This window comes from Netta rufina, assembly GCF_964035555.1.
Source record: "Netta rufina genome assembly, chromosome: W".
In the NCBI taxonomy this organism is placed as follows: domain Eukaryota; kingdom Metazoa; phylum Chordata; class Aves; order Anseriformes; family Anatidae; genus Netta; species Netta rufina.
Genome location: NC_140139.1, coordinates 7,929,482 through 7,947,286, shown reverse-complemented (window position 1 = coordinate 7,947,286; position 17,805 = coordinate 7,929,482). Strand labels below are relative to the sequence as shown.

The 17,805-nt window shown below is 53.1% G+C and overlaps 1 protein-coding gene across 1 annotated transcript; it reads right to left on the bottom strand.

The window, feature by feature from the left end:
- Window positions 1-2,545: 2,545 nt before the first annotated feature.
- Window positions 2,546-16,693, bottom strand: LOC311220849 (adenylate cyclase type 10-like; the record flags this gene model as incomplete). The annotated part of the gene is made up of 21 exons (XM_084304492.1): window positions 2,546-2,599; window positions 2,773-2,880; window positions 3,251-3,473; window positions 3,722-3,773; window positions 3,996-4,334; window positions 4,479-4,733; window positions 5,321-5,452; window positions 6,140-6,276; window positions 6,943-7,226; window positions 7,679-7,765; window positions 8,073-8,265; window positions 8,496-8,649; window positions 9,382-9,434; window positions 10,380-10,569; window positions 12,088-12,164; window positions 12,703-12,824; window positions 13,040-13,231; window positions 13,800-13,928; window positions 14,755-14,960; window positions 16,186-16,290; window positions 16,546-16,693. 21 exons carry the CDS (start codon window positions 16,691-16,693, stop codon window positions 2,546-2,548), a joined length of 3,240 nt encoding a protein of 1,079 aa, XP_084160618.1.
- Window positions 16,694-17,805: the final 1,112 nt, after the last annotated feature.

The following is a 17,805-nucleotide window of genomic DNA, read 5'->3' as shown; positions in this document are numbered from 1 at the left end:
CTTTAACCCTAGTTGGTCCCTAAAAAGGGTAGAGCTAGCGCTGCACATTAATATCTCTGAAATTAACTCAAAATGTACCACCTTTTTGAGAACTGTCTACACCGGCTGGTTAGCATGGTTACATGGACGTTCTCTAAAACAATCTCAGCGCGTGCCAGGGGATGCAACTGGGTTATTGGGAACAGGATTAGGTATATTAAATAGCACTGATGCTGAGGTCCTAATGAGTAGAATAACTGCTACTACAGATGACCTAAGAGCATCAATTAATTGTAAATGCCCTTGGAAAAACCCAAGGCAATACCTCCCTTGCCTTGAGCTGCATCCAAGCGCAGTTATGGATACAATCTGTAGCAGCAGCTTTTATTAGAGAGGGAGAAGGAGGAACTTTGCCCACTGAAATTCAAAAACTGATTTGGGATAATGATTCAGAATTTGAAAAAGAGTTTCAAGCTTAGTGGCAATTAGTCAGCTTTACCCATTATGCAGAAAATGATAAAATTGTTGCCTTTATACTTACCATAAGTAATGCCACCGTATACAATGTATATCCAATCATTGCATTAGGACCCAATCATAATGGAACTATACTTTATCCTAAGGAGCATAAAGTATGGGCCCATCAAAAGGGAGGAAAGTGGCAAACAATTGATGTAAATGCATGTATTGTGCGTGAACAAAAAGGTTTCACCTGTGAAAGTAACACGCTGGAATCCCAAGACATTTGTCTTGACACTGAGCAAAATATTTGCCACTTTGAGATACATCCTAATGAAACCCTTGAAACTGTACTTGTATATATTGGGAAAGGTTGTGTTTGCATGAGAACTCATTGTGATTCTATAGTCGTAGATAATACAGTGGTAGATACCAGTAATCACTCTAATGTTTGTGTTTGCAATTTTACCAAAATTCTAGGATGTGATTTTAGATACTCAGCTCCTGTCACTTCTTATCAACTTATTGCATCTAATTATATTCTGCTTCATGAACTACTGCCTACTCCTATTGGAATGAACCTCACCTAGGTGAAGAAATTGCTGGTACATGAGGACCTGAAGCGGCTGATGACACAAGTTCGAGAAAATGGACAAAAGACTCTGATTACTGTTCATCATGATGTACAAGAAATACATCGAGTGATGGAAAGAGTAAAGAGAGATGAGAGACACCGTTGGTGGGACACTTTGTTTGGATGGTCACCAGCTGCCATGGGAATCTTCAACAAGATGTGTCACCCTGTTACTGTTTTGCTAATACTCACTGTATTAGGTTTTATACTGACAATTAGTTTGTATGTTAAACTCTGGTTTATGATGAAACGTTTAGCATCCCTACACACTGTACATACACTCGATAAACCTCATCCCGAGAATGTATGTGATATCCCCGACATATTCCAACTGTCATGAAGCTTGAGTGACTATAGTCACAGGGTGGATTATGTGGTATAATTGCCTGAAGTAACTAGGAAAATAAAACTAACATTCACATTTTTTAAGGAAAATGTACAGCATTGAAGAGGCTTTCAGGGTAGGGCATAGCTGCATTACCTGAGCGTTCCCTAGGCTTCCAACCTTAGATGCTATTGTGCTGGGGAAACTTGGTGTGCTAGCTCTAAGGAACAGTACGGAGTGTAGAGTGGAGTGGAGACACCACGGCTAGGCTCTGTAACCAGGTGGGGACTCTATTGTTCTTGTGCACACCGAGACCGATAACCTGCACTTTTGCCACCCTGAGCCAACAACCTGTCATGTTTTGACAAATGCTGTACCCTAGTGTACTTTTTGCTCATTATAATATCATTATAATACCAAAACACACCTCCATCCCAAAAGCTACCCACCTCCAAGGTGCGACCACCCCTCACCGAGCATGCGCTCTGAATTTCTCGGAGCCTATTACTTTAAACGGAGACGGGAGAACTTTACACCAATCATAACTAAGATATGCTTGACTAGAGTCACTCAAGCTCCACCTAAAAGATAGAAAATAATATAAATTGGCCCAAGAGAGAGGGGATGTTAGGGAAGATACCACCGTCAGGGGAGATACCATCCCGAGGGAATACAACATCCTTAGGGCCTCCTGACTCCTGGGATCAGTTGACGGGCTGAGCCTCTCTTCCCCCCCCCCATTGGGACACCTTTGGGTGAGATCTGAATACTTGCTTATAAATCTCTATAGAGTCTTTGATCCTTTTAACGTGTTTATTTCTAGGCTGCGCACCTGTAACACCTGTAACACCTGCGCATTTCATGCATGCTAGTTTGCTTTTGCAGACAGTCACTATCGCCGGCAATCCAAAAGAACCTGATTATCTGTTGCTGTAATAAACCATATTGATTGCATTGTGATAGCTCTCATTAAGTGCAACTAGGGTAAGGGTGGTTATCCATGATAGTTCAGTGTTCTGAATCCAACCAGACCCCCAGACGGTTAATGCGTTGTTGGTGAATGTCTGACTGGACCCCCAGATGGTTAACACGTTGTTGGTGAATGTCCGACTGGTTCAGTACCCTGAATCCGACCGGGCCTGTAACGGTTAATCAGCTACACCCCTTAACGCAACACCCATGCGTCCGAGATTACAGCAGACCTGCACAGGAAGAGGAAGCCATGAAGACATGGACCGCTTTCCCAAGCCTCTCCTCCTGCAGAGGCTGCAGAAATGTACATGGGGCTGGCTGTAGCACGGACACCCCCTGCAAGAAGGTAATGCATCCAGCTCCATCTTCCAGGACATCCCTCTGCGTCACCCTGCCGCTTTACCTCCGCTTTGAGGCTGAAGAAGGTCGCCTCCTCAAAGCAGTCTAACACAGTTGCTGTCTTCCCCATGGAGTTCCTCAGGACCTCCACTTCGTTGAGCTTCATAAGGGCCTTTGAGCAAGCACACAGGCAGCAGGTGAGCATCGGTGCAGAGCCCCCGGCCAGCTCCACCCTTCCCTCTTGCCTCCTGTGGCACCTGCCTTAGGAGGGCCCACATCTCCCCACGTGATCCCTTCCCTAGCACAGTGCCCCATGGGCTCAGAGCTCAGGCACCAAGGGAGCCTTCAAACTGCCTCCCAGGTAATGCAGCTTGTGCTGACGGGCCTGTTTCAGTGCTCCGCGTCTCTTGCTGTGGGAGAGACAAAGCGCAGGAAACAGTCCAGCTCTGCCCCCACTGTTTCTTTTGGGAGGCCCCTCAGCAGGCATGTCCTGTTGCAGTGGACTCCAGGTGCAGTGCGTGCTGGCAAGCAGGGTCACTCACCATGTAGCTGTTGGAGACGTGCAGGTAGGCAGCCGCACACTCCAGCAGGTAGTAGAAGGCTCGGGAAGCATTGCCTGTTGCCACATAGTGGTGAGCCAAAGGCACAAGCACTGATTCAATGACAGCTTCGCATTTGCAGGAACACTGGCCACCATCCTTCTCTTTGGTCCCGCTGGGCTGTGCAGTTGTCCATTTGCCCTCTGGTGGAAACCGCTCTGACGCTCTGGTCAGAGGCAGGTTGCCAGGAAAAGAAGAGAGCAAAGAGCAGATGAGCATCACCTGAAATGATCCTGCTCTCCCTACAGGTAGCAACAAAAGCCCTATTTCCTGCTGTCTCATCCCAGCTCCCACCCCACAGCCAGCCTCCTCCTCCCAAAGCTGGAGTTCCAGCCAGCAGCCAAATGGCAGAGCTCCATCTGTCTCCTCTGGAGCTCGCTCGTTTCCACAATCATCATAACCTTGTCTCCTCACCTGAACTCCTCCTCTGAGAAAGCCTGCTGCGGCTGCAGGGCATTTGCACTACCTGGGAAGAAGAGAGCATGTCAAGGGACTCTCCACGTAGCCAGGGCTAAGAGCTGCAGGCTTGCAAGGGTCCTGCCGAGCAGACCCAGGGCACAAGAGCTGTGGTGATCATCCTCGTCCCCTGGCTTATCCCTGGTGCTGGGGACCCGGTGGGCCCCAGCCCAGCCTGCATGGGCCTGGACTTCCAGAGGGAGGGGGCTCCGCAGCACAGCACACAGCCTACCCTCAGGGGTGTGAGTCCTGTCCTTCTTCAGCTGTTCTCCAGCGAGCACCAAGGCCTCCCAGCTGTGCCAGTCATCCTCGTCAGCAGAGCCCTGGCAGTTTTCCCCGTCCTGGGGACGGGGGACAGCGAAGTGGTGGAAGGCCACAAAGTCCCCTCCGTGGCAGCTCCGGCATTTGTGCGTGTGCTTCTCCAGGAAGGCAGCACACTTGCGCTGCGTGCTGGCCCTCTGTCTCTTGGGCCACAGCTCGTAGGCTGCCTCCCGCAGCAGCGGGACACAGAAGGCCAGGACGCCAGCCTGCTGCTCCATGGTCTCCTTGCTTGTAGACGGCCTCTCCACCCCTGCAAGGCAATGGATGGTGGCCTCAGCCAGAGTGGTAGAGGCATTCCCAACAGCCGCTGGGAATTTCCCTCTGCACAAAGCTGGTGGGGGAAGGCCTCCTTCAGCTACAGCACTCCTGGGTCTACGTTTCTGCCACCACTTACCGCTCCCTGCCTGCTGAGAGGTGGCCGGCCCCTCTCGAGCATCTTGGATGTCTCTGGGCACCCCTGTGTCCTTCAGCCACTTAAGGATGTTGTCACTCACAAGCATGTCCAACAAATAATTCATCTGATGCCTGGTGCAAGTGGGAAGGATGTGAGCCAGCAGCTGGGTGGTAAACACTGGCCCTATGATGGCTGCAAACTTCAAAACCATCTGCTTCTGCAGCGTGATCCGGTCCAGCTCAGCCAGTGCAATCTCTGTCAAGAAGAAGCAAAACATCTCTCTCTTTTGTGTCCCGGAGCCTGAGCTTGGAGAGGCTGGACAGTACCACCACAGGAAACAGGGTAGACTTTGGCCTCTCTTCCTCAGGATGGCACCTGCTGGGCAATTGCAGCTCAGGGGAATGTCTTCAAGATGGCTCCACTCCTCTTGCAACCACAGGCCACAAGGCCCAGGGATAAGAGAGGCTCAAGCGCACAAGCGCTCCTCCACCACGGATGGGGAGGGCACGATCCTGCGGGTACACGCGACCCATGATGCGACCTACCAGAGCTGAACTAGGCTGACGCCCAGCAGCGCACACAGAGAGCAGAGAGCGCTTTCACCACCTCAGAGCTGGACTTGGAGCTCCCCACAACTGCTGTGGGCCTCACAGCTGGCCCACAGCCCGGAGGGGGACATCTGTGCCCTTAAGCACAGAGCTCTTTCTGCTCAGACCAGAGTCGCCTTCCTGACAGGGCCCCCCAGGCTGAGAGGGTGCCTATGCAGCATGCCGATGCCCAGCCCCTCTCTCATGTGCACCCCAGGAAAGGACCCCAGCACAGCCGCAAACTCAGCCCCTCACCTTTCAAGGCGGCCGGCAGCACGGTGGTCTCCAGGCTGACATCTTCTCTGATGGTGCAGACCCTGCCACTGTTATTCCCAGCACTGGAGCTTGAGGTGGCTGAGACAATGGGTGAAGCCTCGACTGCAGAAGCTGGGAAGAGAGAGAGAGAGCATGAACAAGGTGGGGCAAGTCCAACCTGTCACGGTTGGGTGCGCTTCATGGCCCGCACCGAATGCGGTCAGTGAGCAGGGCAAACCGGTTTCCACTGCAATGGTTTTGTCTGCATTGCCCTTGCAACTCTTTTTCTGCCTTCGGACCAGCTGTCCAGCTGTACTGAATGAATATCCCGCAACAGAACGCAGTGGTTGCTACCTTTGACAGCACTCCCTCCCACAGCCAGGGAAATTGCCAGTGATAATCCAAAAGGCAAAGCCCATGCAGGCTATCCCCAGGGCAACAGCACTCTGCTTGGCATTGCTCTTGCAATTACTGTTACTTGGCAGTAACAATTACAAGTTACTTGGCAGTAACTTGCGTTACTGCCAAGCTTTTCAGTTCCCAGCGCCTTTGCGGGCATTTCTGGTTTTGGATTACACTTTCCCAGGTCTGACTCTCTCCTGCAGAAAGGCTTTCTTCTCGAGGGAGCTGGTGGCTTGCCAAGGTGACAGCAAGGTGTGCAGGAGCCCACACCTCAGCCAGATCAAGTTCTGTCCTGCTGCCAGATTGGACTCTGCCCAGACTCACTGGAAAGCCACAGGACACGGTTGTGCGGGGGGGGGGGGGGGGGAGGAAGCGACTTGCAACAGCATCTAGCCAGTCCGCAACAAGAGTGCTTACCGATCAAGCCCTCCCAGTTGTCCTCTACTTTTTTGTCCTGCCTCCCAGTGCTGAACAAGAGCATGTTGTTGCGACACAGGCAGTGCAGCAGTTCCTCACAGTAATATGGGATGCCAGAGCTTCTTTGGATCAGGAACCTGGGCAGGAGCAGACCCAGCAGTGACCAACACCAGGGAAGTATGGTGCAACACAGTTCTGATGGGCGGGTGGCGAGTCACTCAGGCCTCACAGGGTAACCAGCCTCTTTGTCACAGCTACGGCTCACTTCAGAAGGGGGCGGTCCTCCTACTGGCTTGGGCGTTTGGGACCCCTGACCCTACACTGTTTGCTGGAGTCCGAGGGAAATGGTCGTGGGCAATGTCCAAAGCACAACACAGCAAGCCTGATCTTCCCTGTCCTTGGGAGCCCAGATCTGCTCTGGCAGCTGGCTGGACCCCTGCTCCTGGGAATCCCTACTGCAGCCTGGCTACATCGGTCAAAGCCTTTTTCACACCTCAGCCACACTGAGGCTTGGGTACCCATCTCCCTCTGCTCTCCTCTCTCCTCTTCTCTCCCCTTTCCTCCCTGCCTTGCCCTTCCTCCTCTGAAACAGCAAAGGGCTGTCACTGCCCACGTGCTGCATCCTGGGAGCTGCCTATTCTTAGCTCACACCTGCTGTGGTGAGTCTTAAGGAGAAACCCAGGCCCTTGCTGGAGTCAAGGATGCTGCCAGAAGGCCCCATGCTTCCTTTCCTGCGGGGCGACTTCCTTCTGTGGCAGCATAGGTCCAACCCCTCCAGAAGAGCTCGGTGGCCTGCAACATACCTTGCTAGATCCCTGGGGATGCTGACCACTCCAAGGTCGTGGCAGACTTTCTGCACCACAGCTGCAGGTTTCAGCTCTTCCAGATGAAGACAGCTGATTCTCTGGGACGTTGTGCTGTCTGCTGCAGCTTTGAAAAAGCTCTCCGTTCTCTTGTGGCCAGGAGCTAAGCTCATGACCATAAAGAGCGTGACGCTTTGGAGCACGGGCCACATGACAGTCCAGGAGGCAGGGTCGATGAAGTGGGTGTTGTCAATGACAAATATGCCAAATTCTCCTCCAAGGGTCTGAAAAAAGCAGATGGATCTGTGTGGAGTCTGGTGGATTCTCAAGTGTCCTCTAGGGGAGGAGATGTAGCCTCTCTCTCCGGAGACGGAGAATACTCAGAAGTCTCTCCCCAGCTGCTTCCCTCTTCAGAAGCTTACTGGCTTTTCATTTCTGCGAGACTTTAAGGCCTCCTCGAACATCACTTGCCCTTCTGAAGAAGGGAGTTTGGGCAAAGGAATGCAGAAGGCATCAATCCTCCTCCAGGGCACATACCCTCCAACTTAACAGGAGGCTAGCTACGAGGCATATGGGAGGGGCATGAGAGGGGCTTCTGGGAGGAGGGACTCCTGGCCCTGAAGGGCGGTGACCCTGGCACATCGTCCTGTTGCCCACTCAGGCTGTTCTGATGTGGAGCCTGCAGCAGGCAGGGTTGTTTTCTTTCTCTGACCCAGGTAGAAGGAGGAACACTCACCTTCTGTAGCACTTTCCTACAAGTCTTCTGCAACTCCCTTTTCCTTTGAGTGTCACGCATCTTGCAAACCTTGTATGGGACGGCAAACTGGACAGGAAAGCAGAGTCAGAAAGAAACATCATCCTGCGACCAGGCATGCCTATCCACCAAGCTGGACGGCAGAGCAAAGCGCCTCTGCTTTAGCATGAGGTCAGCACAAGCCTCTCTTCACTGGCCTTTCCAGGGTGCTGACCAAGACACCTGGCACAGGCACAGGACATGAAGTCACCACAGACAAGGAGCCTCCCCGGACCCAGGAATCAGAACGGGGTGCTATGAGCACTGCAACTCCCAGCCCAGCAGAACACCCAAACAACAACCAGACTACCTCAGGACGCCTCCCTCTCGCTCTCACCTTGACGAGGAAAATGTCATTGAGGAGGAAGTAACTGCTCTCTTCTATCGCCCCTTGGAGCTTGGCCTGCAGGGTGCGCTGCCGGTCCTCGCACGTTTCACCTGCCTGCAGTCCCAGGGCCCTGGCCAACAGCATACGGATGGCAGAGAAGGACTGCCTCACGTTGGCCTTGGTCAGTTCCACGGTGACAACCCTGCGGTGCAAAAGCAAAAGGCACTTGAGCTGCAGAAAAGGCCCCCAGTAGCCCACGCCTGCCAAGACAGGAGAGTTAGAGACTCACGCCGCCTGGTTCTTACTGCAAAGGAACGCAGGGTGCACAGTCCCGCGGGTGGGGGCGGAGGGCCAGGCACAGGGCAGAGGCATCGCAGTCTTCCACGAACGTCAGGGGACGGGCACGGGAAGGGTCTCAAAAAACCCACTTACCTGTGCCCAGTGGCCTGGCCCAGAAAGGCCAGCTCAGTAAGTAAGTGGCTCTTTCCAGAGCCCAGAATGCCTGTGTACGCCAGGATGTGCGGCTGTCCCAAAGTCTCGTAGGCCTTCAAGCTGCGTTCAAAGAGGTCAATCTCCACCTCCCGACCTGTGAAGACCAACCAGGAAACAAGCTGTTTCAGCATGCTGAAAAGCAGGGCAGAATTCCCTTTTGCTGGCATGGCGGCTTCCCTCCACCCACGTCAGCAAGCCTGCCTACACCCAGGCCTCCTTCCAAGCCCCTCATCTCATCTTTGGCACCACTGCCTTCCTTAGAGCACTAACAGAGCTGCCTGCCCACTGGCCACACAGCGCAGCTCCTAGGAGCTCTTTCCCCTCCGCTTCTCCTCCCACAGGCAACGAGATTCAGCCAGCTGGACGCAGCTCCCCACACTGATCCAGCCCAAGACTGGAGGGCACACTTTGAGGCACTGCAGGCAGCTGCGCCCAAAAGGCATGCCAAACATCTCACTGCACCCTGAGCCCCAGAGCTCTTGCCAGCACCCTGTAGCTAAGGTGGCGTCTTTGGGCCTGTTGTGGTTTTGGCTGCGATACAGCTCCTTGTCTTCACAGGAGCTTGGAGTGTGCTGTGATGTGGTGGACTTGCCACCAAAGGAACGCCAAGAACACACTGAACTCTTGCTGAGCAGTGCTGGCACAGTGTCAAGGCCTCTACAGTTTCTCATGTTGCCCCACCAGCCAGCAGGCTAGAGGAGGGAGGAAGGGAGCGAGCGGCTGTGTGGGGCTCAGCTGCCTACCAGGGTTAACCTCCAGCAAGGCGCACAGCTTTGGGCAAAGGGAAGCAGCTGGGGTTCTGAAGAGCGAGGACTTCTCTACCTACCCAGCAAGGGGCCATAGTCCGACCTCTCCTTGGTAAGACCCATGTCAAAGATGCTAGAAGAGAAGACAAAACATGAGTTTCACTTAGTTGGTCAGAAGCCAGGGAACGTAGAGCCTGCTGTGTTAGGGGAGGAGACCCTCCGCAGATAACTGCTTTTCTTTCCAGCAGCATGCTGCCCGGAGCATGCTCCCCGGCCAACGTTCGAGTGGACATGCCAGGACAGCTTCAAGCACGAAGAAGGCCAGCAGCCATGGTGGGACAGCAGAAGGTGTTGGGAGTCCCTCGCCAGAGGCCAAAACCAAAGAAATCCCAGATGGGGCAATGAAGCCAGGGTGTGCTGTTGGCTAGTAGACTGCTCTGCCACCCTGGACAAGCAAAAGAAGCCTCTTGGAAAGGAGGACCTGTGTCACTTAGTGGCTCAGGACACCAAGCACCTGGCACCTTTGGCTCTAGTCTCTTGATAGTTTTCAAGAGACAGCAACGTTAACATCCAAAAGGTCCTCCAACCCTGGCCCGGAGGGACAGCTGAGAACTGAGCAGGCAGACAGGAGGAAGAGTGGCCCAGTGGCCCACCTTTCCCCAAGGCGACATGACTGACCCAAAGCTTCCTGCACAGAAGGAGCTGGGAAAAAATTCCTCCTTGCATCAGAATGACCTCTGCCTTAGCCTTGCACATAGTGGAGCAAACACAGGGCAGGGAGGGAGCCCAGCGGAAAGCCACTTGGACAAAGCCTGCATGGCTAGCGTGCGTCTCCAAAGCCAGGACAACCTTCCGCACCCCACTGGCATCACTCCCAGCTCTCTTAGCAGCAGGAGACACAAGGGCAGAAAGGCACAAAGCAGACCCATGCCAGACCTTTGGATCTTCTTGGCCACAGGGATGGGATGTCTGTGGGAGACCAGGCTGGTCTCTTGCTGCACAGCTCCTCTTTACTGGTCAAGGTTGCACCCTTGGCTTCCCCTTGTGCCCCCATCCAGATGGCTCGGAAGACACTCACCACTTGTCGGTGATCCCCACATATTGATAGATAGGGCCGGGATCTGTAACACCTTTCAACTTTGTCTTCGGCAACTCCTTGAAGAGGTAACTGGGCAGGCGAGAGTCCTTGTAGGTGTCTTCATCACAGGACACCAGCCTGGGGTAGTGCACCATCAAGCGGGCACCCAAATTCACCTTATGGCCAATCACTGCCATGGAGAGAGAACACATTGACATGGTTAGGAAAGCAGCCTTGCCCCACCCTTCAAGGCCAAGGGCTACTTCCCCTTGTTGTCCATAGGTGCATGTCCATTGGTGCATTGCACCAATAAGCACACAGAGCGAAGATCTTTTAATTAAATAATTCATTATATAACTCTGCAGAGTCAGGTGCTTGGCGATCTTCCGCAAAGCCAGCACACCTCTGACTTGAATCACTGTTACTTATACACAGCAAACTTGTGAAAGCTATCTCTTTGGGTACTTTTGATTGGCTATTACAGCTCGCCTAACTTATGTCTCCTGAGTTTGCACATTACAGAGAAAGAGTGGGGGACAGGGGAGCGGGGACACACCAAATCCCACATTAGCATACGTTAGCATTTTGATGGGTATGCTTTTGTCCTGGTTTCAGTTAGAACAGAATTAATTTTCTTCCTAGTAGCTGGTGGAATGCTGTGTTTTGGCTTAGGATGAGAAGAGTGCTGATAACACCCCGATGTTTTAATTGTTGCAGAGCAGTGCTTATACTAAGCCAAGGACATCTCAGCTTCTTGCTCTGTCCTGCCAACAGGCAGGCTGGGGGTGCAGTAAGAGCTGGGAGGGGACAGACCCAGGACAGGTGACCCAAACTAGCCAAAGGGGTATTCCATACCATCTGACGTCATGCTAAACAATATACAGGGGTGGCTAGCCGGGGGGAGGGGGCCGGACTGCTCGGGGTTAGGCTGGGCATCGGTCAGCGGGTGGTGAGCAATTGCATTGTGCATCACTTGTTTGTACATATTATTATTAGTAGTACTATTATCACCATTGTATTATTATTATTATTATTATTATTATTGTTATTATTATTATTATTATTATATTATTGTTATTGTTATTGTTATTGTTATTTTCCTGTCTTATTAAACTGTCTTTATCTCAACTCACGGGCTTCACTTTCCATTTCTCTCCCCCGTCCCAGAGAGGGAGGGGGAGGGGGAGCGAACGGCTGCGTGGTGTTTAGCTGCCGGCCGGGTTAAACCACGACAGCTTTTTAATAAGTTTACGACCCTTAATGAGCAAAAGCTTACTACAGATTAGTCTGGAGCTGTTGTGCTCCTCCTTGTTTTCACCTTTTATCCCTTATGTCCCTTGCTTCTGCTAGCTCAAGGCTACCTGTCTCTCTGTTCCCTTATTCTCTCACCTAAAAGACTATACAAGCTATAGAAATACTACACAAGCTACAGGCCTCCTTCTATTCTTCAAGGTTTCCTTGTTTTTTTTTCCCAGCTTTGAGACTACACCCTCAGGCACAGGTCAGCCCTGCAGCAGGGCAAGCGGACCCAGCGGGAACCGCAAGTCTCTGAGCCCATTCTCCCACCTCAGGTCGAGACCCGTGACATCTGGGCCGCTCCCGGCAGGCTGCAGCATATGTGTTTGCCCCAGCCTTCCCACCTCTTCATGACTGACATGCTTAAGCACACCCACGCCAGCGTCCCACTCTTCAGACTAAGGTGCAGTACCTGTATGTTCGGCCCTCTCAGGATGGACACAGAAGCCGCAGAACACCGTCCCACTGGTGACCCCAATAGACATTGCCCTGGCACACAGGGAGAGAAGTGCAAATTCAGTGGAGCCCCAGGCGCAGTCCTGCTCGCCCCGCTCTGCCACTTCCCACGTCTCCCCTTGGCACCAACCAGTTCACCTGCTGTCCCACAGCCGGTGCGTGCCTTGGGGACTTGGAGAGCTCGGGGCACCACACAGCCCACCCAGAAGAGACGTGGGGAGGGTGCACACAAGATGGCTTGGACCCTTCCCCTGAGGCCCGATGGCTGCGACCTGCAGCAGGCCACAGCCCCTCTCACTAGTGGAGGAAAGCAGGTGCTACCCACAGAGCACCTACAATGCCAGCGACTTTGAGATTAGGCCCAAGCCCTGTTCCTGGCAGGCTCTGCTTGGAGGGACTGCGCCTGTCTGCCATGAGCTAAGCCCAGGGGCCACCTGCTGCCTCTCAGGGTGCTGCCTCAATCCTGCCAGGGGCAAAGGAGGCCAAGCCAGGAGGCCACGTCTCTTGCTGGTCAGCCCCCTTGCGCTGTCCCAGGCAGCACGCATGCTCTGTAACACCGCCACACACTTACTCAAATTTCCTCAATGACGTGGAGCACGTGCTGAAGATCTGAAGATTACTTTCCAAGGCACGGGTGCTCTCGTGATGCAGCTTTGCTCCAGACATTCCGAACACACAGAGGAATGTGCAGCCCTGCAGAGGACAGATGCAACACATCTGGTTACAGTGCTTATGGCCAGCAGCTAATGCCGTTCCATTGCAGTCACCAGGGAGACCAGTACAGCTGCAGGTCAACACAAAACCACAGAGGACTGATCCCACCAGCAAGGCAGAGCTGCTCCTCAGTCCCTCTCCACTAAACAGACACAGGCCACCCTCTGGGGGTGGGATTGCTCCCCTACGCTCACCTTATCAAACAGAAGGCCTTTGTTGATTTTGCCCTTGTGAGGACTGACGATTGCTGAAATCATCCTGTTGGCATCACAGAGGCCCGTCCAAAGATCCAGTAAGTTGGCCTCTGCAGAAAACTGCAGCTGGATAAAAAGGCTGGTGACTGGCCGTAGCTCAGACCACAGGTGCAGCGGCATATCCACGTCCAGCTGGAAGTGAAGAGCATGACAGCTTTGCCAGCCTGTTCTCCCGGCAGTTCCTCTGGGCCCGTGCCACGTACCAAGGGAGAGCAGGCATGTTGGCAATACCAGGTACTACTGGAGGAAGAGTAAGTCCTCTGCTCGGTGCCAATCGCAGGCCAGCCCGCGGCAGGCAGGTCATAGCACATTCATAGCACAAACGACAGAGGGGAATGTTCCAGCAACACTCCATCCTGTGGCAAGTACGGACGCGAGGGGCGACCCTCTGGCACGTCCCAGGGACTTGAGCAGACTTGCCCCCTTGTCCTCACCTCGTGCCCACAGCACGTCCAGAGCAAGAGTCATGGAAAAGACAGAGGGAAGTCCACCTCCCGCCACCCGTGCCTCTTTGAGGAGCAGCACAAAATGGGCAGTTGCCTGGCACATGCGGCACCAGTAGTCCTGGCATCAGGTCCCCTGGGTTCCCGCCCCAGGGTGCTTTTTCTTCCATTTGTCTGTTTTCACGAGAGCTCCACCCATGCAATGCACACCTTCTTCTGCCCTCCCAAAATGCAGCCTCCAGCAGCAGTGGCCTTACCTTCCTGAGAGCAGCTGCTGGTATGTGCTTGTTCATCTTTGCTGCCACTGTAGGATCACTGGACATGAGCAAAGCTGGCTTTCGGTGCCCTAAGGGAAGCAAACGCAGGCCTTCACTGGCAGGACGGGACTAGAAGGGGGTTGAAAGATGGGGCTGGCACTGGGAAAAGCAGAGCAAAGATTCTTTGGCATTTCCTCCTGCTCCCCTCTGCAGCTGCTCGGCCAGAGCTGTCCCCTGGAAGGAGGGGGTGGCCACGACAGCCTCAGCTGAAGCACAGGAGGGACAAAGGCACGAACGCTGACTGAAAGGTGGAAGAGGGCAGGGGGAGTTCCTCCCTGGAACTCTGAAGCAGGCAGGCCCCATTTTTCCAGCCAGTCACAGAACAGGGTGAAGCAGGGACTCACTTATCCTTTCCAAACGCTGCATCTTCGCGTGTTGGTCAAACTGGCCTGCAGCATCTTGACGTTCTGATCCAGACGTGCTCCATCCTCTGAAGCTGCAGACACGCAGAACAAAAGTACTGCCACTGGCCTCCCCAAGGAGCCCCGGGAGACACAGCCTGCCCCTCCACTCTCACTTTCCAGAGAAGGGCAGAACCTCTTGGTGCAGCAAGCCCACCTCTCTGGATTTTCAGCTGGGACAGAAGTGCCTCCTCAGAAGGACCAGAGACACGCAGGCATCACCCAAGCATGCCCCAGCTCTCAAGGACAGCTGCGCGACCCACGGGGGACATTGCTGGTGGGGCCCACACCCTTCCCATGCTTCCCTCAGCCCCTCACACCAAGCAAGCACTACCCAGAGTTACCCCTGAGATGGAAGGGCGACTGCTTCAGCTCTCTACCAACCCTTATAGCTACAACTCTCTCCACATCCAGTGCCTCAGCCTTCTAGCTGCCTCCTTCCCTCTCAGGTGCGGGTCTTCAGAGAGGCTCTAGAGGCCAACCCGTTCACCTACCTTCAGAGCCCATTTGCCACCAAGAAGCTTGGTCTGGATCTGTTCCTGCTCACACAGCTTCCAGCAGGTGGGTGAGACAATCACTTCACTTTTAACCGCAAGGTTTTGGGCCTCCATAACTTCATCCAGGGCCTGGCTGCAGATGAAGTACTGCTGATGGTACCTGTCTCCAGCAGCCAGTACGGTCATTTGCCCTGCGGAGATCCCTGGGGAGAGAGCAAGAAGCATTCAGCAGCTTTGATGATCTTCTCTGTACACACGCAAGCAACTCAGACATCCTTCTCGTGGTCAGGGGCCCCAAACTGAATGCAATATTCGAGGTGTGGGCTCACCACTGCTGTGTCCAAGAGCTATCACTTCCCTAGCCCTGCTGGCCACACTAGTTCTCATGCAGGCCAGGATGCCATCGGCCTTTCTAGAGACCCGGACACGCTGCTTGCACATGTTCAGCTGGCTGCCAAGCAGCAACCCCACATCCTTTTCTACTGGGCACATTTCCAGCCACCCTTCCCCAGGCCTATGTGGCTGCATTAGGTTGCTGTGCGCCAAGCGCAGGACCCAGCACTTAGCCTTGTTCAGTGGCATGTGACTGGACTTGGCCCAGCCTACCTCAGCAAAGCCTTCCCACCCTCAAGCCAGTCAACCATCCCGCCTAACTTGGAATCGTCTGCAAACTTACTGATGGAGGGTGCATTCAATCCCCTCCTCCCTCCTGGTCACTGATGAAAATGTTAAACAAAAAAGGCCCTAGTAGAGTGCCCTGGAGAAGGCCACTGGTGTCCAGACACCAACTGGATTGAACCTGGATTGAACTCCACTTGCTAGGATTCCTTGAGCCCAGCCATCCAGCCACTTCTTTACTCAGCAAACAGTATGTCTGCCCAAGCCCTGAGCAGACAGTTTCTCTGGGAGAATACTGTGGGCAGCAGTGTCAAACGCTTTATAAAAAGCCAGGCAGACAATGACCAGACCCTCTCCCTCCTCTACCAAGTGGGTCACCTTGTCATAGGAGATCAGGGTAGTCAGGAGGGACCTAGCCTTCAAAATCCCATGCCAGCTGCTTCTGATCCCTCCATTGGAGGCATGTGCCATGTCACAGCACTCAGGATCACCTGCTCCGTAACCTGCCCTGATACTGACATCAGACTGATGGGCCTGTAATTCCCTGGAAAGTCCTTCCAGCCCTTCCTGTTGCCTGGAGGCACGCCTGCAGTCCACTGGGGCCTCCCTCATCACAGTGGGCAGCAGAAGAGACCTGCTGCGCTCCTCCCTCGCCACGGGATCCCCACGGCTCCCACTGTCCCCCCAGGCCACAGTGAGCTCCACAGCCCTTCCAAGGAGGCAGGAGTAGGTGGTGCAGCAAGGCTGCCTCTGCCCTCCACAAGCAACCTCAGGGCCCGATATACAACAGCCTGGCAGCATGGCTCTTACCCTCCAAAATGTCGCTCATGTAGTCATTGAGCATTTGTGCCAGCTTGTCAGCACCTCTGTCTGTGCCGCTCTGCTGGACACACTTCTCTGACAAAGCAGTGAAACCTGCAGGAAGAACAGGCAGAAATCAGGACATGTCTACGTGGGCCACAGGACCTGGCAGCCAGTCCCGTGCTGCCAAGCCTAAGCGCCTGTCAGTCGCTGCATCACAAGAGAAGCCAATCCGTGCTCTCTTTAGCCATCACAGCAGGAGTCCTCAACGGCAACAAGATAGCTGTGCCATCTATGGGCCAGGGCCCCCGAGGGCCTGGTGTGTCCCAATGGCTCGTTTCCGGGGAGGCTCTACCATGCCCAGCCCACCTGAAAAATCCGCTAAGAACAGCACTCCCACGATAACCTTGGGGATCAGGCTGTCCCAGGTGAAGTCCTCAGAAAGGAGATCGGGGAGAAGCACGCTCCTTTTCCCCATCTCAGAGTACAGGTACTTCCTCTCCCAGGCAGATGCCATGGTCAGTGCCCTGTGGTACCGGGGTACCTCAGCAGAAGACAACCATGCCCAGCTGGGAGGGAGGAGATGAAGACCCCTCAGCACCAGATGGTGCAGTGAGCCTGGGGCCTTCTTGAAGGACAGTTTGGTCTCTGCCACCATGGGTCATCACAATCACCTGGCTGTGATGTCCTTCATAGGTCATTGCTTATTGGCTGCCCTCCAGCAACACGGTGGGCTAACAGTGCCATCCTCCATAGATCAATGCCTGCTGAGCAGCAGCCACTGTGACCCCGTGCAAATGTATAGAGCTACTTCTTCCTATGAGGTTATTAAAAAAAAAGAAAAAAAGTACAAATAGGTTTAAGACTGGAAGAGGGTAAAGAAAATTCATATATTCATGACAACATTAATTACCAGAACCTTCCAGAATGGTTGCTCAGTTCTTCTGTTCTGGGGGGGTAGTTAGGGGCTGGTGGCAGGGAATGCAGGCTGCTGGTCAGTTAAGTCAGTGGACCACTGACACAACCAGAATGAAAAATGCTAATACATTAATAAAATTCAGAAATTATTCTATTCTGGCTAGAAAAGTTGTTTCATGTTGTTCCATCCATCCAAGAAGAAAGGTTGAAAACAACAGTGACAACGTGAAGTTTAAGAGAAGAGATAAGGAGTGAAGGATAGAGGATGAGGATGGTAACATAAGCAGCAAACGGTGGTTAGTAATTAACCTCTTAGAAGATCACTAAAAAGGAGATATTTAAGTAGGAGATTTGTTTTGTTTTGAAAACACTGGCTTGTGCTTTTAAGGGTCACCGATTATCTGAACTGTTTGCAAGGTCACTGCTTGAAAACTGGAAAACTTGTTCAATAAAATTAACAATTCTGTATTTTGAAAATGATATGGTTTAAATATTAAACTTCATAAATGTTATAATTCGTGTATTACATTTATGAATCCAGTAGTTCTTGGTGTAGTTCTTCCAGTAGCACTTGGTGGATGAGGGAAAGGCTGTGGATGTGGTCTACCTTGACTTCAGCAAGGCTTTTGACACTGTTTCCCACAGCATTCTCCTCAAGAAACTGGCTGCTCTTGGCTTGGACTGGCGTAAGCTTTGTAGGGTTAGAAACTG